General features: G+C 39.2%; 2 protein-coding genes and 1 long non-coding RNA gene across 6 annotated transcripts; 2 read left to right on the forward strand and 1 right to left on the reverse strand.

Annotated features, from left to right (window-relative positions):
* Nucleotides 1-72: 72 nt before the first annotated feature.
* LOC143102147 (uncharacterized) lies at nt 73-3,501 on the reverse strand. The gene is made up of 3 exons (XR_012982555.1): nt 3,126-3,501; nt 1,308-1,589; nt 73-768 (listed from the first exon to the last, which is right to left on the reverse strand). It is a non-coding gene; the product is annotated as an uncharacterized LOC143102147 (long non-coding RNA).
* On the forward strand, nt 3,469-13,822 carry rusf1 (RUS family member 1). Of its 4 annotated transcripts, none has more exons than XM_076265566.1 (15): nt 3,469-3,536; nt 9,022-9,180; nt 9,272-9,349; nt 9,434-9,548; nt 9,644-9,689; nt 9,838-9,870; nt 10,058-10,163; nt 10,296-10,397; nt 10,578-10,648; nt 10,732-10,916; nt 11,078-11,135; nt 11,239-11,303; nt 11,409-11,555; nt 12,265-12,330; nt 13,474-13,822. In XM_076265566.1, the coding sequence occupies exons 2-15, from the start codon at nt 9,028-9,030 to the stop codon at nt 13,557-13,559; spliced, it is 1,311 nt and encodes a 436-aa protein (XP_076121681.1). In that variant the 5' UTR covers nt 3,469-3,536; nt 9,022-9,027; the 3' UTR covers nt 13,560-13,822. The 4 variants fall into 4 exon arrangements, with proteins under 4 accessions (XP_076121681.1, XP_076121678.1, XP_076121677.1 ...); XM_076265563.1 differs by lacking the exon at nt 3,469-3,536 and adding an exon at nt 8,646-8,681; XM_076265562.1 differs by lacking the exon at nt 3,469-3,536 and adding an exon at nt 8,650-8,677.
* A 986-nt stretch (nt 13,823-14,808) lies between these two features.
* LOC143103107 (uncharacterized) lies at nt 14,809-19,577 on the forward strand. Its single transcript, XM_076266901.1, has 12 exons — nt 14,809-14,952; nt 15,444-15,651; nt 15,754-15,786; nt 15,910-16,247; nt 16,358-16,454; nt 16,647-16,682; nt 16,788-16,841; nt 17,104-17,337; nt 17,432-17,553; nt 18,358-18,523; nt 18,728-18,818; nt 18,998-19,577. Exons 1-12 carry the CDS (start codon nt 14,813-14,815, stop codon nt 19,120-19,122), a joined length of 1,644 nt encoding a protein of 547 aa, XP_076123016.1. The 5' UTR covers nt 14,809-14,812; the 3' UTR covers nt 19,123-19,577.
* The last annotated feature ends 887 nt before the right edge of the window (nt 19,578-20,464 follow it).

A 20,464-nucleotide genomic window follows, 5' to 3' on the forward strand; every position in this document is an offset into this window, starting at 1 on the left:
ATGATTTGTGAGTTGATTGCAAAGTGTAGCACTCTGAGCTCAGTCCGTCCAACAGGGCAATTGTATCTTAACATGCGCTGTTTGTCCGATAAAAGTATTTATCTCAAATGCCACTCTGTTTCCTTTGTCCATTGTTTTTATCTCATCGGCCTTCTTTAGCTTGACTTTAAAGCACCACTCCGATAACAAGCCTTACGCCTCGCCAATGGACAGGGAAATAAAACAGAACTTGACCTCTCTCATTTCTTTAGTGGCAGAGGTGCTGATAAACTGGTCTAGGCAGCGTCTCGTGGAAATGCACCTGCAGTACTGTGAAATAAGGTTTGGATTCATTATATGAATTTAGCCGATGCTCTTAACCAGAGTGACTTGGAGTGAGCTAACCTTTAGAGCAGGGCTATATAGTGCTACATTTCCTCAAAGCTGGTGATCAGTGAAGAGCTTGTGTCCAATTGTAACTAATGCTCACATTCAATAGTCATATCGGTCATATCCTTTAATGCTGGCCAATGGGCTTCCTCCGAGTAGATTCGATGTTCAATTCGATTTCAGCAGAGCATTGTTTATGCCTTTTGTGTACAGATGAGAAGCAAAAGCCCAAATTCTGCCTCAGTTTACAAAAGTGAGGAGGTACGATGCAAAAATCACAACAGCTGCGATGAGAAAAGGAAGAGCCAGGCAAAGCAGAATGGACACTAGAGCCCGACTCCTGGCCTTGTCCGAGTAGATCTGTGCACTCTCTGGGTCAGCCCTTCTCCTCTCCCGTGCCTGTCACAAAAAAATGGCAAAAAGAGATGACACAAATCACACCCCTATGGAAACGGTTGTGCTAACCATTTAGTAAAACTATGAAAACACATGAACAATTGTATCTTTCTCATTTAGTCTGGTGTCAGGTCTTTCCACAACCTGATCACATGTATTTTTGGGCTTTTGCCTTTTTCTAGACAGACGGGAGGCGAGTGGGAGATAGATGAGGCAGAAGGTACACAGATTTGAGTTTCACCTATCCCTAGAGAGATGAGGTGGGAAATCGCCGTGGACTTATTGGCAGAGGTGTAAAAGTCTGGCTTCAGAAAGTAAAAGTCCTGCCATATTTTTGTTTCAACCATTCCCTTAATCAGCTGATTTAACTCTTAAGCCAGGTAGATCAGCTAGTTAGTTAACAAGTGCACAGGTAGAACCAATACATGGTAGAACTTTTACATCTCTGCTTATGGGCTCATGGACCCAGATGTGGTGACCCCACACCACCCCACCCCCATAATCATAGCTATTACAGTTAATAAACACAGGTGCTCTTGTACCTTGACAGAAAAGATCAAAGCTGTGGCCCCAACACAAGACAGTCCACAAATAACACTGTAGATGGCTAGTCTCCTGTGGTCTCTGTCCCTGCAGCAGGGCCAGAGGGAAGTGATGCGCTGGCTAAGGGAATCAAGACATCTGCTGATGGAAAACTTTTGACTGTTGAAGCCACAGGGAGCGTCCCCATTTTCACCTGTCCCTCCAACAAGCTGCAGTGGGACGGTGACCGCCTCAGGTCTCTCTACCCCTGATGAGTTTGTGTGATTGGTCATCTGAGACATCTTTGTACAAGGCACAAGACAGAGGGGAGAGGAGATATATTTAAACAAAAGGGTGTGCATATGAGAGAACAGATGATAAATTGATACCAAACATGTCACATTAGTCTTAATATCATTTGAGTCCATAGCTATTGTCAGAAAAATGTGGGATAACATTGTTGACCCAGTCTCAGCCATGTTTGCTGCAGAATTATGCTGCAGAGGACACACAATTTAATTCAATACCATGAAGATGCAGAACAGATTTTAGCAGGGAAAACAACAGGCTTGTAAATGAATAACAGAAGCAGGGGCACCGTTGGGGGGTGGGGTATAGTTAGGATGATTCTAAGGGCTGAGCTACACCAGGCACGTAACTGAAGCGTTCCGTTCGCGTTGCGTCTGCTGCAACAATTAGCTTCCATTATAATCAATGGAAGTAGCTACACCAGACGTGACAGTGGGGCGTACGTTCGAAAAAAATAGACCATTCATCTAAAATGGATTTTACGCGTCGCGAACGGAACGCTTCAGTTACGCGCCTGGTGTAGCTCAGACGTAAGGGTCCAGCACTGACAGAATAAGGGCCCAGTCTGTCATAGGGCCCAAATTATCTAGCAGGGCCCCAGAAGTCAGTGTACAGTTGCTCTCAGCATTCAGAGGGATTAATGAGTCATTTCCGAGGAGCCAGTTGAGACAGGTACACTCTCAAAGAGAGAATGACTGTATACAGTGTGTTGTAGGCTATCTGCCAAAAAAATGTTCCACCCACTCCTTTTTAAATGGATCATTGGGAAGTCATCAACTTTCTGCTATTCAGAAAAGTAGCTTGAAGAACTGGTATGATTAGCTGTAATGGAGTATGATACCATACCTTAAAAACTTTTCTGTCTCATGTTACAATGTCTGGTGACAGCATGTCTGACCATAGCGTAGGTCTTTGTCATTTGGTTTCTTTTAGATGTCTTTCTTTCAGTTTTGATTCAGTTTTCAATTTTTCTCTTGCTCAATCCCTTAAACCTCATTTACCTCACAATATTACCTCTCATAAGACAGGTATGTATTCAGCACAAAGGAATCTGAACCCTTTGGTCACTTGATTCACAATGTTTCTACACAGATCTTATCAGTGTAAACAATACTTGGCCTCACCTTAACTGCCCTTACTCTGTCTGCCTGTCACTCCCTCTGTATGATTCACACGGTTTCAGGCTATTTACAAACCACTGCCTACCTCTGATTTAACTGAAAAGGTTTGCTTGGCTATGAAACCTTTATGAGCGATGAGAGAAACCTAATTGTCCATGTGACATTGGCTCTTCATATCTCTTCTCTTGAGATGTCAAATGAGCAGTGCTACAGTATGTATGTATGTAGTCAAACTGACAAGTCAAATTAAGTTGCCACTTTTTGTGTAACAAAATGAAAAACAGGTTGTCATTTGCTTTGAGCATCAAGAAAAAAACAGTCTCTTTAAAACACCAGAGAATAATCTGTTGATGTTTCTTCTTTGTTATGTACAGCAAAACACAGAATACCATTTTTCTTCGTACTTACAGACTCGTCTGGACTTGATCTTTGTGCTGAGGGGCTGTTTGAGATTCCACAGCTGGGCCCTCAGTGCTGTTTGTCTGAGGCAGACTTAGTAACACACCAGCCAAAGTAAGTGTGATTTTGATACAAGGGCTCTGATAAAGATCTCTGGTCTTCCAGTCCTCAGCTTTTCAGCAGATTATATCCAAGCTTAATTTCAAGGAATGTCAAGAAATTAAACTGTTCCAGCTCAGACAATTTTCAAGAAGACAAGATCAAGTTTCTAAATCACAAAATAAGGTCCTTCTTTCACTTTTCACAGTGTGTTGTGAGTGAACTTGAGAGGAAGCACGTACCCGGCTACACCACTGTCCCTGAGACGTAATGTGTGACTGAAACTAAGTTGCTGTGAAACTTACACGCCCCACAGCCCAGGTATCCACGCTCCCCCTCTCTTCTCTCCACCCACATGGGTTGGGTTTGCCGGTTGTCTTAGGCTGTTAGTTGCTCCTTTTTTCATCAAATTAGGTTATTCAAGCCTTCCCTCAGGGTAGTGTCTTAAGTAGTTGTCAGCTTGTAGGCTATGTGCTTTTACTGTCGTACTACCACTAGTGTAGGGTTTTCATTAGCACAGCCTACTATGGTGAAAAGGGGGAAAAAGAGGGGCGGGTACTTTACCTCGAGGTTAGACAGAACATATTTTCTTGAGCAACTTCCTTGTTTGTGGTGAGATAATCAGTATTCAAACGTTGGTAACATCATGCCTTTCTTCTTTGCCTTCACACACACCCACACACACACACATACACACACAGAGAGAGAGAGAGAGAGAGAGAGAGAGAGAGAGAGAGAGAGAGAGAGAGAGCACATTTCAGTCATGCCCCACATTGGCCATAGGCACACACAGTCCTTGTTTGTGGCAGGGCATTTTTGTCATGTTTAATCCATATTAGACCAATGAAGTTCTAAACAACTATGACCTAATATATTTTTGTCATTCCGAAAGAAACCTATTTTGTTTATCAGCTTATGCAGAGCCTAAATAACATGTCCTGCCATGTGGTGCTAAGGTGCTGTGTTGTGAAGAATGAACACACACACACACACACACACAGAGGTGGGCACAAATACATCAAAAACTATTTTGTTACAAACTACAAATACTGGCTCATAAAATGTAACAAAATAAAATACAAAATACTGATGTGAAAAATGTATTTAATTAAAATACAAGTAATTAGTCATTTGAAAATACAAAAATGTCCTCACAATAATCATGGTATACCAACTTTTTAAAAAGAAACTACAAGTCATATTATTGAAAACGTATCCCCAAGAGACAATAAATACTATTTTCTGATTGGCTGGCAGAGGGCTATTAATTCTGTACATGGGTGCTCCTATGAAGTAGATCTGGTAAACAAAAATGTAAACAGCATCCCATATCGATGATTGAACTGACAAGAAGCAAACTTTGCAACAGTGGAATCAACTGTAACATAGCAGGGTGTTTCTTAACTGGTGGGTCGGGACCCAAAAGTGGGTCGCAGAACCGTTCTGGGTGGGTCGCAGAGCTTGTGGTTAAAAATAAATTTTAAAAATCAGCAATTTAAAATGATAACTTATCAGATCTAATATTGGACCTTTATTTTTTTGATAAACTTTATTTGTAGCCTACATATCAGTCATTGTGATTGACATAGACAATGTTTATGTGACAGGTCATGTTAGATCATTTTAGTGGTAAACGGAAGTAGGCTGCTACTCTGAATATTTGAAGTAGCCTACAGTAGGCTCAGATATGGTTTCTGTTAAACTGAGGACAAAATAGGATAGAAACCCCATTGTGTGGTGTGCAGTATGGCTGGCACATGAGAGCATGAAACCATCAAAACTAAAATGCCACATAGAAACAAGGTACCCCTGTCAAAGTCATACATGTAAAGTACTTTGAAAGGTGACATCAAGAGTTGAAGACTTCACAAATGTAGGCTAATGCCAAACAAGTACTGTAGGCCTACAGGCACTTCGCTTGTCTTACCATGTAGCTCGCCATATAGTACGGCAGCCATGGGGTCAGACCTGGTTTTGTCGGTTAAAGTTTTTTTTTTGCAGAATCTTGTAGACTAGATCTCCTTAAGATTTAGGAGGGTGCCCAGTGATATCCATTGAGCAATTTCATATATTAACCCTTTCTTGTTCAATGTGCTGAATATACAGTAAGGCGAGACTCTTCAGGTGAATAGGGTAAAAAATTTAACTAGCAGATATCACTATGAAACTTCCCCAGTTGATAACTTACATTAATATGAAAAAAAAAATGTATTACAAGTTTTCTGTAATTTAATGTTTAAATATGAAAAAAGCCCAATGTTCCAAAATTAAGAAAAACAAAATGAAATACCTCTAATTTCGAGGTGAGTAGGCCTACTCATATCAAATGCAAATCAACTCAAATAAAATTTACTAAAATACAGTGTTCTGTGTGATAGTTATTCAGACAATACTGCATGTGTTCAAATTTGGACAATTTAACCCTTTTCTATACCATTGCATGTCTGTATTTCAGATAACGCCAGTAGTAGTCATGGGGTCAGACCTGGCTTTGTCAGTTATTTATTCATTTATTTTTGCTTAGACTTATTGATTGGGGTGGCTCTTTAATATTTAGGAAGGTGCCCAGTGATATCCCAAGGGCAATTTCATATATTAACCCCTAAAGCCCTATGTGCCAAAATCATGAAAAAAATAGGAAATACCTCTCATTTCAAGGTGAGTACACATATCAAAAGCAAATCAACTCAAATAGAATGTACTAAAAACAGTTTGCCGTGTGATAGTTTTCATGCATTCAAATTGGGAAAATTTAACCCTTTTCTATGTCAAATAATGAATTCATAATTTCAGATATCTCCTGTAATAATTCGGAATATGTACACATTTCCTCTAGTATTAGTTTTAGCAGTTCTGGCTCATTTGTTCTTAAACATCCTACAGTACCTTAAAACATGCACAGAACCTTGTGCAGGGCACACCATTAACCTGGAAACTGCATCTTAGAGCTACAAGGGGTTTCACTCTTGCAGCCACATCTGATCATCTCCAAAATGGAGTCTGGTGCAAGTTTGACATTTTCTGATAGACTGGATAGACAGTAACGAATCAATGAATCCTTCTTCAAATAGCAGTTGAATTTCCAACTGAAGTAGCATTCCTCGGTTTCAGGCTCCATGAATGTGAACTCTGTACCAAACTAAAAACTCTCACTTTAATATCCAAGTATATATATACTATGTCAACTATAGGGATGGGAATTTAAATATTTCAGTTGAGTGGAATCAAAAATCAAGCCTGGAATTTTTTTTAAATAATTTTGTTTTTAATTAGTCAGACTGACCTGTGTGTATTATTAGGCCTTAGTATTTTAATGCATGTCTATGGATCAATACTTAAAAATGAATATTCTCTTTTTGAATGACGAGGTTAGGCTCTGAGCATAGACTATACTGCGATAAAGAATAAAAAATAAATTTATATTTTATGGAAACTAGAACAGTAGTAGTATTTTCTGACTTACTGAATAACTAAGAGATATCCATAATTCCCTGTGTCAAATACTTTTCATCTAATATGTCAACACAATGAAAAAATAATTTTGAACCTGGCTTTATCCAATGTTCAGATTTAGCTTTTTTATGCAAATCAGCACATATTTAATTAGATCATGCTTAATTTGCATATTTAAACATTAATAAATTACAGAAAACTTGCAATACATTTTTTTTTTCATATTAATGTAAGTAATCAACTGGGGAAGTTTCATAGTGATATCTGCTAGTTATTTTTTTTTACCCTATTCACCTGTAGTGCCTCGCCTTATATTCAACACATTGAACAAGAAAGGCTGAATATCGAGAATTGCTCAAGGGATATCACCGGGCACCCTCTCTAATCTTATTGAGTTACCCCTTGGCAACAAGAAACAGCAAAAAAAAACCTTTAACCCACAAAACCAGGTTCACCTAAATTATGGCATTTGGCTGCTGGACTAATATCCATGGCTTGAACGCTAAAAGAAATATATGGGTCGTGACTATGAACATGGGAAATTGTGGGTCCCAAAGTCAGACCAGTTGAGAACCACTGACATGGCATACTACCCACCATCATTTCCGTAACCAATGAATGTAGAACGACAAATTTAACAGGTCGGCCTCTTTTTAAACTGAACTGCATTTCCCTTTTTGTGCTATAAATGCCTATTGCCTACATAAATGACTGGCAACATGGGGGACACACAGAATAACATCCTGCATGGTTGATTTACAGAATTAATTAACTTGGTGGAGAAAACTCTTTCTGCATCGGGGAGGTCTTTGTGTCCATCTCCTCCATTATTTCTGCATACCTCTGCAGATGTTATCCCTGGCATGAATCCTCATGTCAAATCCATTAAGTGGTTTTAATACTGTCCTGTAATGAGAATGAATATCAGCTATTAGGTACTCAAGGTCATGGGGTCAAAGGTCATCATATGGGGTCCATGTCCTAATGTTCTCCTTCAGTATCTTATCTGTATCGTTTTCACATTTTAGTCTTGATTTGACACACCTGACAATTCAAGCTCCTGAAGATAGTTACTTTTTATATATATTTTTTAACTTTCAATGTTCTAAGGGGATGATAAAACTGAAAAGACAGATGCAAAAAAATTGGGTTTACAACCCATGTTGACCATTTTGGCTCCCTCAGTTGACTTTTCTATTCATTTTTTCCAACTTCAGACATGTCCAGAGGGGATCGTAAAAGAGAAAAGTTGTATCTAACACTTACGTTGGTCACAATGTGGCAATACTGCAAGAAAAAGGAAAAATGAGTTTACATTTTACGCTATCCTTCCCAAAGGGTAATGAAATTAGTATTTGTATGGACAAATAGAGCTGATAGGGAATTACCCAAGGGATATCATTGGGCACCCACCCTGTTCTGATGGAGTAACCCCTAGGCAACAAGAAACAACAAAGGGAAAAAAAACAGGTTCACCATGATTCTGGCCTTTGGCTCCCGGACTATGATAAGCATAGCTTATTGTAATGGTTAGTATATTTAACTAAGTGATGAAATGTTGGCTTATTAGAGAAAAAATGACAGATTTTTCTCAAGTATTTAAGTATTTGAAATACTCTAAATACAACCCCTCAAAGTATTTTGTTACAAACTACATTCGATTTGTTCCAATCCTGCAAAATACAAATACAAAATACGCTAAAGTAATTAAATACGTATTTAAAATACATATAATTAAAATACTGCCCATGTCTGCACACACACACACACAAACACAGGGTGTTAACACTTTTAACACTCCTACATAACTTAAATAATAGATCTTCCACTGTAGGCTACATTGTGCATACACAGTTGTGGTCACAGGCGTTGTTGATGCTCTCCGTAAGCTTACACACTGAAAAGCACGTTTTCTCAAAACGTCATCGGAAAAGCACACCAATGAAAATGCTTCACATTATCAGCTGACGTGGCGGTTCAAGTCAAACACGGAAGAGCTGCGGGACATTGTAAGTAAGTGTGTACATGGTATATGCTCATTTGTACAATAACATACAGTACATACTACATATAGACCTGGTTGGATCTCAGTTGCCCGTTTTATCCAAAATAGCTTCGACGTAGAATTGCATATATTTGGATAGTGTCGTGTTTGTGCATGCAATCTTAGCTGTAAGTTGGAATGTGTAGGATATTAATGGCAGTTAATTCGCTAGACTAAACGCTGTTGGTAAGTTGATTGGTAGATGCCGTCCTTTACACCAGTTTTGTCGACCACTGCATGTGGTGCAATTGCATCTTCATGCCACCCTGCTGCCACATTCTAAAAATGATCTTCAAATGACCACTGCAGAATCAGATGGAACCGGTGGAAGAAGCAGTGCTTGCAACAGAGAGGTATGGCTCTCAAGAAACGTGGAAGTACCATCGACTGCGGGATGGTACGATGAAGAGAGAGAGACAAAGCGAAGGTAGCTTCAGCAGAGGGAGTTCTATCACTGGTGTTTTCAAAGTGAGTAGTCTCGTTTTGTTAAAGACATAACCTCGATCTCACGATTTACACGAGTTTTAATGTGTCTCTCTGTTCACCATCATACAATCAGAGTGTTTTCCTGCCTCAAGGCTTCCCAGAGAGCGTCAGTGAGGATTATGTGCAGTATCAGATCTGGGACACTGTACAGGTGTGTATGAGTGCGTTGTTGTAATCAATGATGGAATACATGCCCAATTGCAGCTGTAATGTGTTTTCTTATTTACCTCCACAGGCCTTTTCCAGCTCCCTTTCTGGCACCCTAGCCACACAGGCATCCTTAAAGGGTGTAGGGGTTGGAAACCAAGAAGCAACTGTTGCTGCTGCAACCATTACCTGGCTACTACGAGGTGAGCACATCCATCCTTTATGGTTACACATCCATCCATACATGTATCTATCAGTCTTTTATGAATTTGGGTACACTGATCTTGCTCTTCCCCAGATGGCACTGGGATGCTTGGGAGGATCTTGTTTGCATGGTTAAAAGGGTGAGCTTGGCCTTTATGTTTGCCATTCTTGGAGATTCTTTTGACCTTTAGTTTCTTACTTTCTTTAGTTTTCTGAATGATTCTGAACTGGTACAAAATGTGATTGTTTTCTTCTTTCAATCTGTGCTTCTTTGCTTCCTTAATTCAGGAGCAAGCTGGATTCCGAGGCCAAGAAATGGAGGTTGGTCTCTTACGAAAGTAGCTGCTGACATGATGAATAGTATTTTATATGATCACTTAATTTTTTAAAAGAAAAAAGGCTGCGATTACTGTATGTATTTCTTTTTTATCAGCTTTTGTTTTGGACACATACCTGTATGGGGATTATTCATCTTGAACTGCATGTCCTCCTTCCCACTTTCTTCCAGGCTCTTTGCTGATATTCTAAACGATATTGCCATGTTTATTGAGATCTTGGCCCCGTACTATCCCCCTTTCTTCACGCTCATCGTCTGCATAGCCGGGGTGTTTAAGGTACACCGTACACCATCATACCTTACCACTAGTGTAACAAAACTAGTCATCATGGTTGTTTCTTTGTTATGCAAGCCTAACCATTTCTTCACTACCTCCATTCATTTTATTTCAATCTTCTTCTCCTTCCAGTCAATAGTAGGTGTGGCTGGCGGAGCCACCCGAGCTGCTCTAACGGTCCACCAGGCTCGGAGAAACAACATGGCTGACATCTCAGCAAAAGATGGAAGTCAGGTGAGCATTCGCTTTAAAGGAGCCCTGGTCTGGTGTCATATTTGTAACCACAGAGAAACAGCTGAAACTGGATTTGTTATTCTCCTTTGTTGTAGTAATATGAGCATAAAATGGTTTTAATGCTTGTCTCGTTGCAATGGATGAGCCTGATGATGATCTCTTTTTGTCTGTCTGTTTTAGGAGACCTTGGTAAATTTAGCTGGTCTACTGGTTAGCCTTGTTCTTATTCCTCTTGTGACAGACAATCCAGGGTAAGTGATTAAGAAGAAAAGATATTTATGTTTTTATATCTTAGGCTCACAGTTAATGTTTTTTTATTATTATTATTCCATAGGTTGACATTTGTCCTTTTCTTCCTGTTCACAACCCTACACCTTTTCGCCAATTACAAAGCTGTACGCTCTGTTGTCATGGAAACCCTTAATGAGGCCAGACTGTCCATTGTACTTCACCAATATTTGACTGATGGGATGGTCCTCAGTCCACTGGAGGCCAACCAAAGAGAGCCTGTATTTCTGGGTGTGTGTGAATTTTGGCTTGAAGAGAAAATGCTAGGGCCAGGGCTACTCAAGTTACTCAAAACAGCCAGACTGAAATGTATAAAAGGTTTACAAAACTCATTCCTTTCGCAATATCACACTAAACTGTACACCATTCTGTGAATACTTTCTTTCCTTTAGAGCTGTGGAAGGAAGTGCCTATAAAGCTAGGAGTGAGTCTTAAGGAAGTTGTCCAATCGTATGTGCACTCTTTTATATTTAAGATATGCTGAGCTGTTTGAAAACCACTGTCAGTGTGCACTGTTATGATACCATTTAAACCTTGTCTTCACACCATGTAGACCTCAGGACCTGCAGATGGCTTTGAAAAACAATCACAAGCCTTTCCTCATTGGTATCCAACAAGGTGTGTCTTCAACTCCAGTGCTCTCTCATCATCCTGATACAGATGTCTAAGGTGTCTGTCTCCGTCTGTACAGTTGTCACTAACAATCTGTTTTTTTTCCACAAGGATGTGTTTGTGTGTGTTTGGCAAGTGATGCATCAGTTGATGAGGAGATCGAGGCGGCCTGCCAAGCAGTGTGTCTCAGCACAGTGTTGACAGCCTCCCCTCCACCACAGGAAGCACTCAAGCAATTGTCAGCGTCAAAGAGTCAAGGTCAGAATTCACAGAGCAGAAGCCAAAGTATCCAATTGGACCATAGACATATTTATATTTATATAGTGTATGACAGAACAAGGAGTTGTGAGGAACAGCAATGTTTTCCTCTTTTATAAATGCAGTCTAAAATCTTGAGTCTATTCTAAATTATGAAGTCTAAATTACTCCCCCACCCCCCCCCCCTCTCCTGTTTGAACAAAGGATGAATGTTTGTCATTATCATCATCATGTTGCAGGGGACAAAATATAAATTACAACTATGTCCCTACACATTTGCTAATGCTAGTCAGTGTTTCCCATACATTGACTTATTTGTGGCGGCCCACCACAATATCAACATTGACCACCACACAATGATTTTCCAGGTTGTACTAAATTGTGCTTAAATCTGGTTAGCATCATAACCACGCTATGCTAATTTGTTAAAAACGGTTGCATTCAAGTTAATTCTGCAAACCAACCACCACAAATGGAATTCAGTTCTCTGGGAAACACTGCTAGTTTTCACTTTAATTTCACATGCCCACATTTGATCCTCAATGTACAAAAGAGGCATAAGAAAAGAATCTTGAGGTTGAGTCTTTGTTCATTAACTGATGTGTTTCAGTTCTATTGTACACAAAATATGACAAATATTTGTAGAAAAAAGTGATAAATAAAGTCATAAATGACACTTATTTATTATTCTTTTATTTGTTTTATACAGACCCATGGATTTTGGTGTCTGACAGTTACAAGTTCATGGAGAAGATGTTTCAGCCTTTCCTCAAAGGTAGGTTGATGTTGGAAGAAACATGCTTGTGTCACACAAACTTACTTACTTACTTATCTGCTATAACCAAGGACTGAAAACAGAATGATTTTCATTTCGGTTTGTTCTGAGCAAAAACATTATTTTGCGTTTCCGTTCCAGTGTTCCAAAGCCTCTCCTCTAAATGGTAACCAGTTAGAACGTTATAGAAGAACGGTTAATAGCGTTCCTTTAAAAATTATATTCCCTTTACAAATTGACTTATGGCCTGTGGCACAAAACTATGGGCTTTTTCCTGCCCAACAGCCTGTTAAGGAGTACGGTCACAAATATGTGATTAGAATGTTCGCAATCCGAGAGTTCCATATTATGATGCGACAATTACCCTCAGAGATGTTCCCCATAGACTGTATAAAAAACACTGAAACTATAGATCGTTTGCATAGAATTCTAGAAGGAATCAGGAAAATAATTCACTCCTCAACAGGTTAAAGCACATTAGATATCAAGGCTAACTCTTAAAAACACTGTGCCTGAATTCAGGCGTGGGACGAGATTTGAAAGTAGGCAATTAGCCTATATAATATTAGATCTTCAGAAATGTCTAATAGCCTAACAGAAAATGTCCTTGCTTTAAGCTCTGTAATAGCCTAATAATAACCTATGCATGGTGCTACCAACGGCATGACACTAGACCTAGATATTTTCCTAGTGTTTCTGGTAACCTATGTTATTTCACACAATGTTTCAGTAATTTAGGCTACATACTATTATACAGGGGAGACACTGATTCATAGAATCTGACTAAATTCTTCCTATAAGGGGTCTGTGTGGGCAGGTGACTTTCCAAGCCTATGGACTTTTGAATAATATTCAGGTTAATTGGAACGATAAATACCATTATTAACCGGTTATAAAAAAAATAAAATAGTGTTTTCACTCCGGAACAAGTGAAATTGATTTTGTTCCTGTTTTCTGTTACTTTCATCCAAAAATGTTTCCGGTTTTTGTTTTTGTTCTTTGAACCATTTCGAATCCCTGGCGATAACCTTGAGTAACAAGGTTATGAATGAATGCGTCGTTGATAGTTCAGTTTTGATCTGTTTTAATCACAAACTTATTTAGCATCTTTTTAATGTCATTGTATTCTCTATCCATTTGCAGACCTGAAAGAGACCAGATGGCACACAGACAGAACTCTTCTGGATTGGAATGAGTGGAGAGTAGACTGGAGAAAAAAGATGAGCTGAATCAGACGTCTCAGACACAGAGAAAAGACAGTAGAGAAACAAGATGGATGAATATTTTTTTGCAGTACAAAGAGATGTTGTCAGTCCAGTAAAGGCCAACTGGGCGTAAATATTGGATTGATCAGATGGCTATGGATCCAGTTTGGTTTTTAAAACTGAATTGTTTGTCTAATCTGTGGTGTGTATTCAAAGAAGTAAATGGCAATGCTACATTTGTGGTCAATGGATATTATGATTATCATACCCTTGTCATTTCTTAATTCATAGCTGATTTCTAATAAATCTGTTGACTTCTAATGAGTTATTTGACTTTTTGACTGAATTAAATGTGTCATTCTGAATAGAGGCATCATAAATATTTTTAAGGAAGCCTATTTGTGAAGCACATGTTAAAGGACTCTTGTCCGAGACAGCAGCAGGCTAGATGAGCAGTATTGAATTGGCTAATACAATAGAAATGGGTATGTTTCCATTCCATGTTATCTTGTTTGTGTAGGTAGATTGATAGATAGATACTTTATTCATCCCGAGGGAAATTTTAGAATTTAGTGTATGTATCATTGGATATATTTATACGAGTATAAATATGAGTACATATGGATAGGGATATATTTATACGAGTATAAGTATGAGTTATATGAGTACTTTATTTACTCCGCCTACTCCAGCTGAAGCCTGTGGCTTGATATTCCAGTTGGAACACTGATGGTTGTCCTTGCCCTGATGAAGGCCTGCACCTAGAGGCTGAAACATGTTGTGCAATACTTGTTTTTAGAGTTCTATGATGAACTAGCTTATTTATTAACCCTTAAAGGAGTACCGTCACACCGGTGTGATGGGAATGTTGAGAAATGAACGTTCTAAAGAATATCTGGGTTCATTGAATTCAACATAGAATTTTAGAACCTTCAATTGTTGCGGAACTTAGAATGTTCAAAAACCTACACCTTTAAGGGTTAAAGCTATTTTAATATTAAGAATGGGCCTTGGTCCGACCACTTTTTGGAAAGCTACATGTTTTTTCTAACATACAGCACCTTTGCACTACTAGATTTATTTATCGATGTCAATGTCTATTTATATAGCACATTTAAAAAAACAACAGTTGACCGAAGTGCTGTTAATAGCCCTCCAGCTGTCTTTATATTCTTAGCGCAGTCCAGTAGGGGGCACTAATACAAAAATAAACGAATGCCCGAAAAAGAAGAAAAGGTGGTACGCTGCGTCATCATTGTTCGCCAGTGTTTTGTTTGATGGCCACAGCAGCACAGCAGTCCAACATTTTGTGCTTTTACTCTTCAAGACATCTGTTTTTGGATGCCTTAAACATGCCAGTATCTTGCATTGCATACAACTGTCGTAGTAAAAGGGAAAAGGGCGTGGGATTTCACAGGTAAATTGATATTAGACCAGTGAGTTAGCTTCTTGGCATATTTGTTAAAGTTAGAAAGCCTAAAAGCTAAACTAGCCTTTTCTGACAAAGGGGGTGTGTAAGATATGATCTATGTCCATTGTGTGTAACTGATAACAGTTATTTTTGCAACAATCTGAAATGGGTTGGACTCTTAGGAGAAATGTGAAACGTTGACTAGGTTAACCATACGGTTTATACTGTCCTGAACATTTCTGAAAAGCTTCCTGAGGTTTATCTGTTTTTCTTATGTAGGTAGCAAACCTGGCTCATTTCTAACCCTATTATACTTGCTGGCCTGTTAGATATGATCTTCAGCCAATCACAATCAAGGACCAGATCTATCAGTTTTAGAAATTATCTATGTTCATTATGTAACTGATAACTCAGTTATTGCTGCAATGAAGGGAAAGTCTCCAAATTTCAAGTTAGGCTAAGTGGTTGTTAAAATGGATTGTTTACCATATTCACAGGTTTCCGCATGAAAACCCTAAACTTCTCAAGTTATGGATTGCCAAACTTAAATGGAAGGACTGGACTCCAAGTCCAAATACAATGATCTGTTCCAAACACTTTGAGGCAAAAGACGTGGATGTGACTGGATTTAGACCACGCTTAAGACCAGGAGCCGTGCCCACCATCTTCGACTTTCCTGAGTCCATCGCCATCAAGCCAAGAAAAGTTGGTATTTCCTCTAATGGTAGCACATGGCAAAATATCATCTCTATTAGTAAAGCGTGTGCTACTCAAATGCAAAAACACATTTTGTGTGTTGTTTTCCAGGTATTAATCAACCCACGCAGTAAACGAGCTACAGTAAGATTCTGGGCATGTCTGTAGTTGATCATTATTATCTAATTATTGTTGGTAAGTCAAAATGAATAGTTTATGAATAGTTTAAATGCACTATTTAATGTTACCTCTAATCTCTTTATGGAGACTGACCCCGGGCTCCTCACGTCTCTGGAGTATCTGCCAGTGTGGCGAAGGAAGAAACATCTGCAACAGACCCCAAGAGATTTCAAACAAATTTTCCATGCTCAGCCTCAACCCCAGGCACAGAAGCAGCCCTCAGAGGCACAGAAGCAGCCAGCAGAGGCACATAAGCAGCCAGCAGAGGCACATAAGCAGCCAGCAGAGGCACATAAGCAGCCCTCAAAGGCACAGAAGCAGCCCTCAAAAGCACAGAAGCAGCCCTCAGAGACACAGAAGCAGCCCTCAGAGGCACAGAAGCAGCCCGCAGAGGCACAGAAGCAGTCCTCAGCACCTGTGGCTGAGTGAGTAGTATATAAGGCATGCAACATCTCAGTCATTCGGGAGAATTTTTTCTCCTGTATTTCTGTATTCTAAAGACTGTCATTTCCTTTTTTGTTTGACTTGAAATCAGGGCTTCTATAGTGATCTGGCCCATTGTAGGAGATGCATCCATGTTCAGGAGACGAAGTTTGCCAAGTTTCTTCCACAGCCACTACTGTCGTCCACAGGTGCACTTTCTTCCTGGCATACTCATTCATTTTGTATGATCACTCACATATTTTGTTTGGGTTAGAAGTTTATTTATATACAACCAACATATTGAACATAATATAGGTTATAGCTAGTAGTGTGGAAAAAAACATAAAAAAAACCACGTTTTCATCATGTTCCTTTATTTTTTTTTAAATGTTTTATTCCAGTCTTTTCACTGGCCTGGTGATGCTGAAGCTAATTTTGTAAGTGGCACTTTTTATCTGATTCAACATATTACAAATATATACAACATCAACATCAACATTTGAATGTAAAGTATTTTAAGCCATAATTGCTGTGTTAACCAGGAGCCTTCGCTGACTGAGAAGAATGTGGTGTCAACAATCCCACATGTTATAAAGGTACAATATGGTACATCTTACTACATGGAAGGGAGCCCTTGTAATTCAGTGATGACATGTGAGAAAAGGTTTTATTCCCAGGCCTGTAATGTGGCATGGACATGCTAATACCTTGAAGAATCCCAAAGTTTTGGCAACCTGCTAATTAGTGTCACAATAATGTAAATATTTTTTAGACCCTAAAGTTAAACGGAACGCATTTAAGATTCGGTCATAATTTCTCTCTTTTTTTTTCACTTCTCAATAACAACTCTGTCCTCAGGTCACCGGAAGATGGCAGTGGCTTGGCTTGGATTTCAGAGGCCCATTACCACAGACCATGAATGGTGACCGGTTTCTATTGACCATAACTGACTATCACTCCAAGTGGGTTGAAGCTTTTCCTGTGACGGCCATGGTCAGTCATGAGGCGGCTGGAATCCTGTGTGATCTCTTTGCTCAGTTTGGCTACCCGTTCGGTGTTCTCTCGCGCCTCAGTAGAGACTCCATAAGAAAAGTGAGTAAATCTGACACACCCCTGTTTGGTAACTTGAAGGCATAGCACTGCAGATATCCCACTGACCCTAGCGGTTGATCTTTGCTATTTTCAGTTAAACGTTATGATCCGCTATCAGTTGAAGAAGAAGAAGGGGCTGCAATACGACAGTGATTTAATTGTGCACCACCGTCAAACAGCATACCTGGATCCTGTCACAGAGTCGCGCATCAGCAGGTAAAAGAGACAAAAGAGACGTAAAAGCGTCCAGAAGATTGATTCTACCCATAGTGCTGTCAGAATTGTACTTCATCCAGGAGGCAGCAAATTACAGTCTTCTTTCCAGTAATGCACCATATTACAATAATGTCTGAAAATGCTTCCATATTTGGTTATAACCTCCTTACAACAGTTTGCGCTATATACAATCAGTTGTTTCCATGGTCATGGAAATCCTGGAAAAGTAATTTAATTTCTTGTATGTAGAACTAATACATTTAATTGTGTTGCTCTTGGGTGCTCCTTGTTGGTGCCCCCCCCCAATCCCAATCCTCCCCCACCTTTCTTATGCAGCTTTTGCCACGTAATCTACTAAACCCCTCTTCTACTGCTCCCCCCCCATAAATGCACAAATAGGCTGACACCAGACATAATTTCACTGCATTTCTTACTTCCAGTAACTATATGCATGTGACAATAAACTTCCTTGTATCCTTGTATCCTTGTTTGTACTGTTCCTTTGGTTGTGCAAATATCTGCAGTGTGATACACTTTCCAATTGAAGTGACATAGCCCAACTTAAACTATTAGAAAATTAATGTTTCCATTGTTTTCATTCAAGTTTTAGCCATTACTTCTGCAGTAAAGTATGCAATTTTTTGTACTTTATGAAATGTAATTTATGTTCCTAGAAGTGTTATTAAAAATTAAATTAATGGGCTGTCTGGATTTTCTTTCTGTGAAGGTAAAGAATTCTTCTTCTAAATGAAAACAGACATGTTCACTTTGGCTCAAGAATATGACTTAATGTTTCTTTAACAGCATGGTGTCTGAACTCGTAAAGGAACACCCTGATACCTGGAATGTGTACCTGCCTGGTGGTGTTCTTCGCTTGTGTTGCAGTGAGCATCCCACTATTGGAAAGAGTCCCTTTGCCCGCATGTACCTCAAAGAACCCCAACCAGTCACCACACCCAGAGACTTACCGGTAAGAGAGTAGTAGTGAGACAAAAATCCTACTAATGATTCAGCCACAGCAGGAATTTTTGTGTCTGGAGTCTGTCTCCTGAAGTCTGCCTGTTTTAATCTAGAATAAAAACTAGTGTTCTAGTGTGTAATTGAAGGCCTCCTAACTGTGTCAGAGTATTGCAAGGTTAGGTTGTAGCTGATGTATGTCATTGTTTTTCCAAAGTTTTCTCCAGCCGTCGTTGAAGATAGCTCCTTTGTGGTTGACTTGTCAGAAAAGTCAGACGACAACCAACAGCAGAGTGCAGCATCTCAATGTGAGTTACATGTTCATCTGGGAAGATATACATAATCTGTTGTTTTTTGGCGTAAACAAAATAAGAGCAACATTAATCAGAGATTCAGGAGTATAATTTTCACCCTTAAAGCAGTTTTCATAATGACATTCTTAAGTGTTCCTTTACACCATTAACTTAATGTGCTGTACTTGTTTTAGTGACTGATACAGTGGGATCTGAGGAGGTGGCTGGAGGCACACCTTTAAATGGAGAAGGGTGCACAAATGGAGAAGGCTGTTCAAATGGAGAAGGCTGTTCAAATGGAGAGGAGCAGTCAAGATGACCGACAATATTGTGCATGACAATCTTAACACTCACTCCACATCCATATTTGTGTGATAGCGGCTTTCTAGTTACAGATGCCTTCCCAGAGACTCTTAGTCACAGAAATTTCCATTTTAAGTTAGCTTGCTGGTGTAGGAGAAAGGAGAAAGCCTGCTCTTACAATTTTGCCTGTTTAATACATTAATTGAATGAGATACATGAGAGGGCTGATAGAATATTGACACTATTGAGGCTTCCCTTCTCATTTCATGTTGCTGAACTTCTTTGTTGAAGCTATTGCAGAGGTTGTTTTCTGTTTCGTGGCTCAACAGTCAAAAACACCTTGCTGAATATAATGTTGAGTTACTGAATGCAAATCGAAGCATTCTAAGGGTTTTACATTCTATGGAATGTCACATGCTGTTGTATTTGTATACTGTATTTCGTAAAGTAAAATATCTAAACAGAAATATATTATTATTATTATGCTGGAAGTAGCCATCAGAGAATGGGTACACTCACTGTGGTTATAAAGGGATGGACTTGGTCAGCAACAATACTCAGATAGACTGTGGCATTTAATCAATGCTGAATTGGTACTAAGTGGCCCAAAGTGTGCCAAGAATATATCTCCATACTATTACACCACTACCACCAGTTTGAATAGTTGATACAAGCAGGATTCTTACGCAGTAAGGAATTTTATTTGATTGTTTTCCAGATCTGAATACAGTACAGGGGCATCTCAAAAAAGTACAGGGGCATCTCAAAACATTTGAATATTGTGGAAAAGTTCATTTTTTCACATAATTTATTTCAAAAAGTGAATCTTTCATATATTCTCAATTCATTGCACATAAAGTGAAATGTTTGTCATTTTCAGTCAGTCAGAAGTCATTGAGAAAGCTGAAGTCCGTTTGGTTGTGGATTAATTGCTCACCAACCAACACCTCTATGGAGAGTTTAATGTATAGTGTAGCTGGAAAACTCACAAGAATAGAATTTCCTCCCACCACCAATGAAGAACACTGTAACAGACCAGACTGCAGGGCTGTAGTATAGTCAAAATGAAACTTGCTGACAAAAAATTGGCTCATGCCAATTCTCTTATACTCCATCAAGACATTAATCATCCTTATTTATGTATTAGAAGGGGACTGTTGCAGCCAAGCTTGAATACAAGACATTGAAATAGGATGCTACTCACGAGTATGTCTGAAGGAACACTGATCTGTGATCCCATTGTCCTCATCCTTCTCTTCCCAGAAGCATTCAGGAAACATTTAAGATCCTCTACTTCAAGCAAAATGTTCACTGCACAAAAACCTAGCCTGGGTGAACCCAGACGGACCTGTTAGCAA

This window comes from Alosa pseudoharengus, unplaced genomic scaffold (genome assembly GCF_046254945.1).
Source record: "Alosa pseudoharengus isolate Yale_2024_CS ecotype anadromous, Long Island Sound unplaced genomic scaffold, YU_APseudo_1.1 YU_APseudo_1.1_scf_4, whole genome shotgun sequence".
NCBI classification, from domain to species: Eukaryota; Metazoa; Chordata; class Actinopteri; order Clupeiformes; family Clupeidae; genus Alosa; species Alosa pseudoharengus.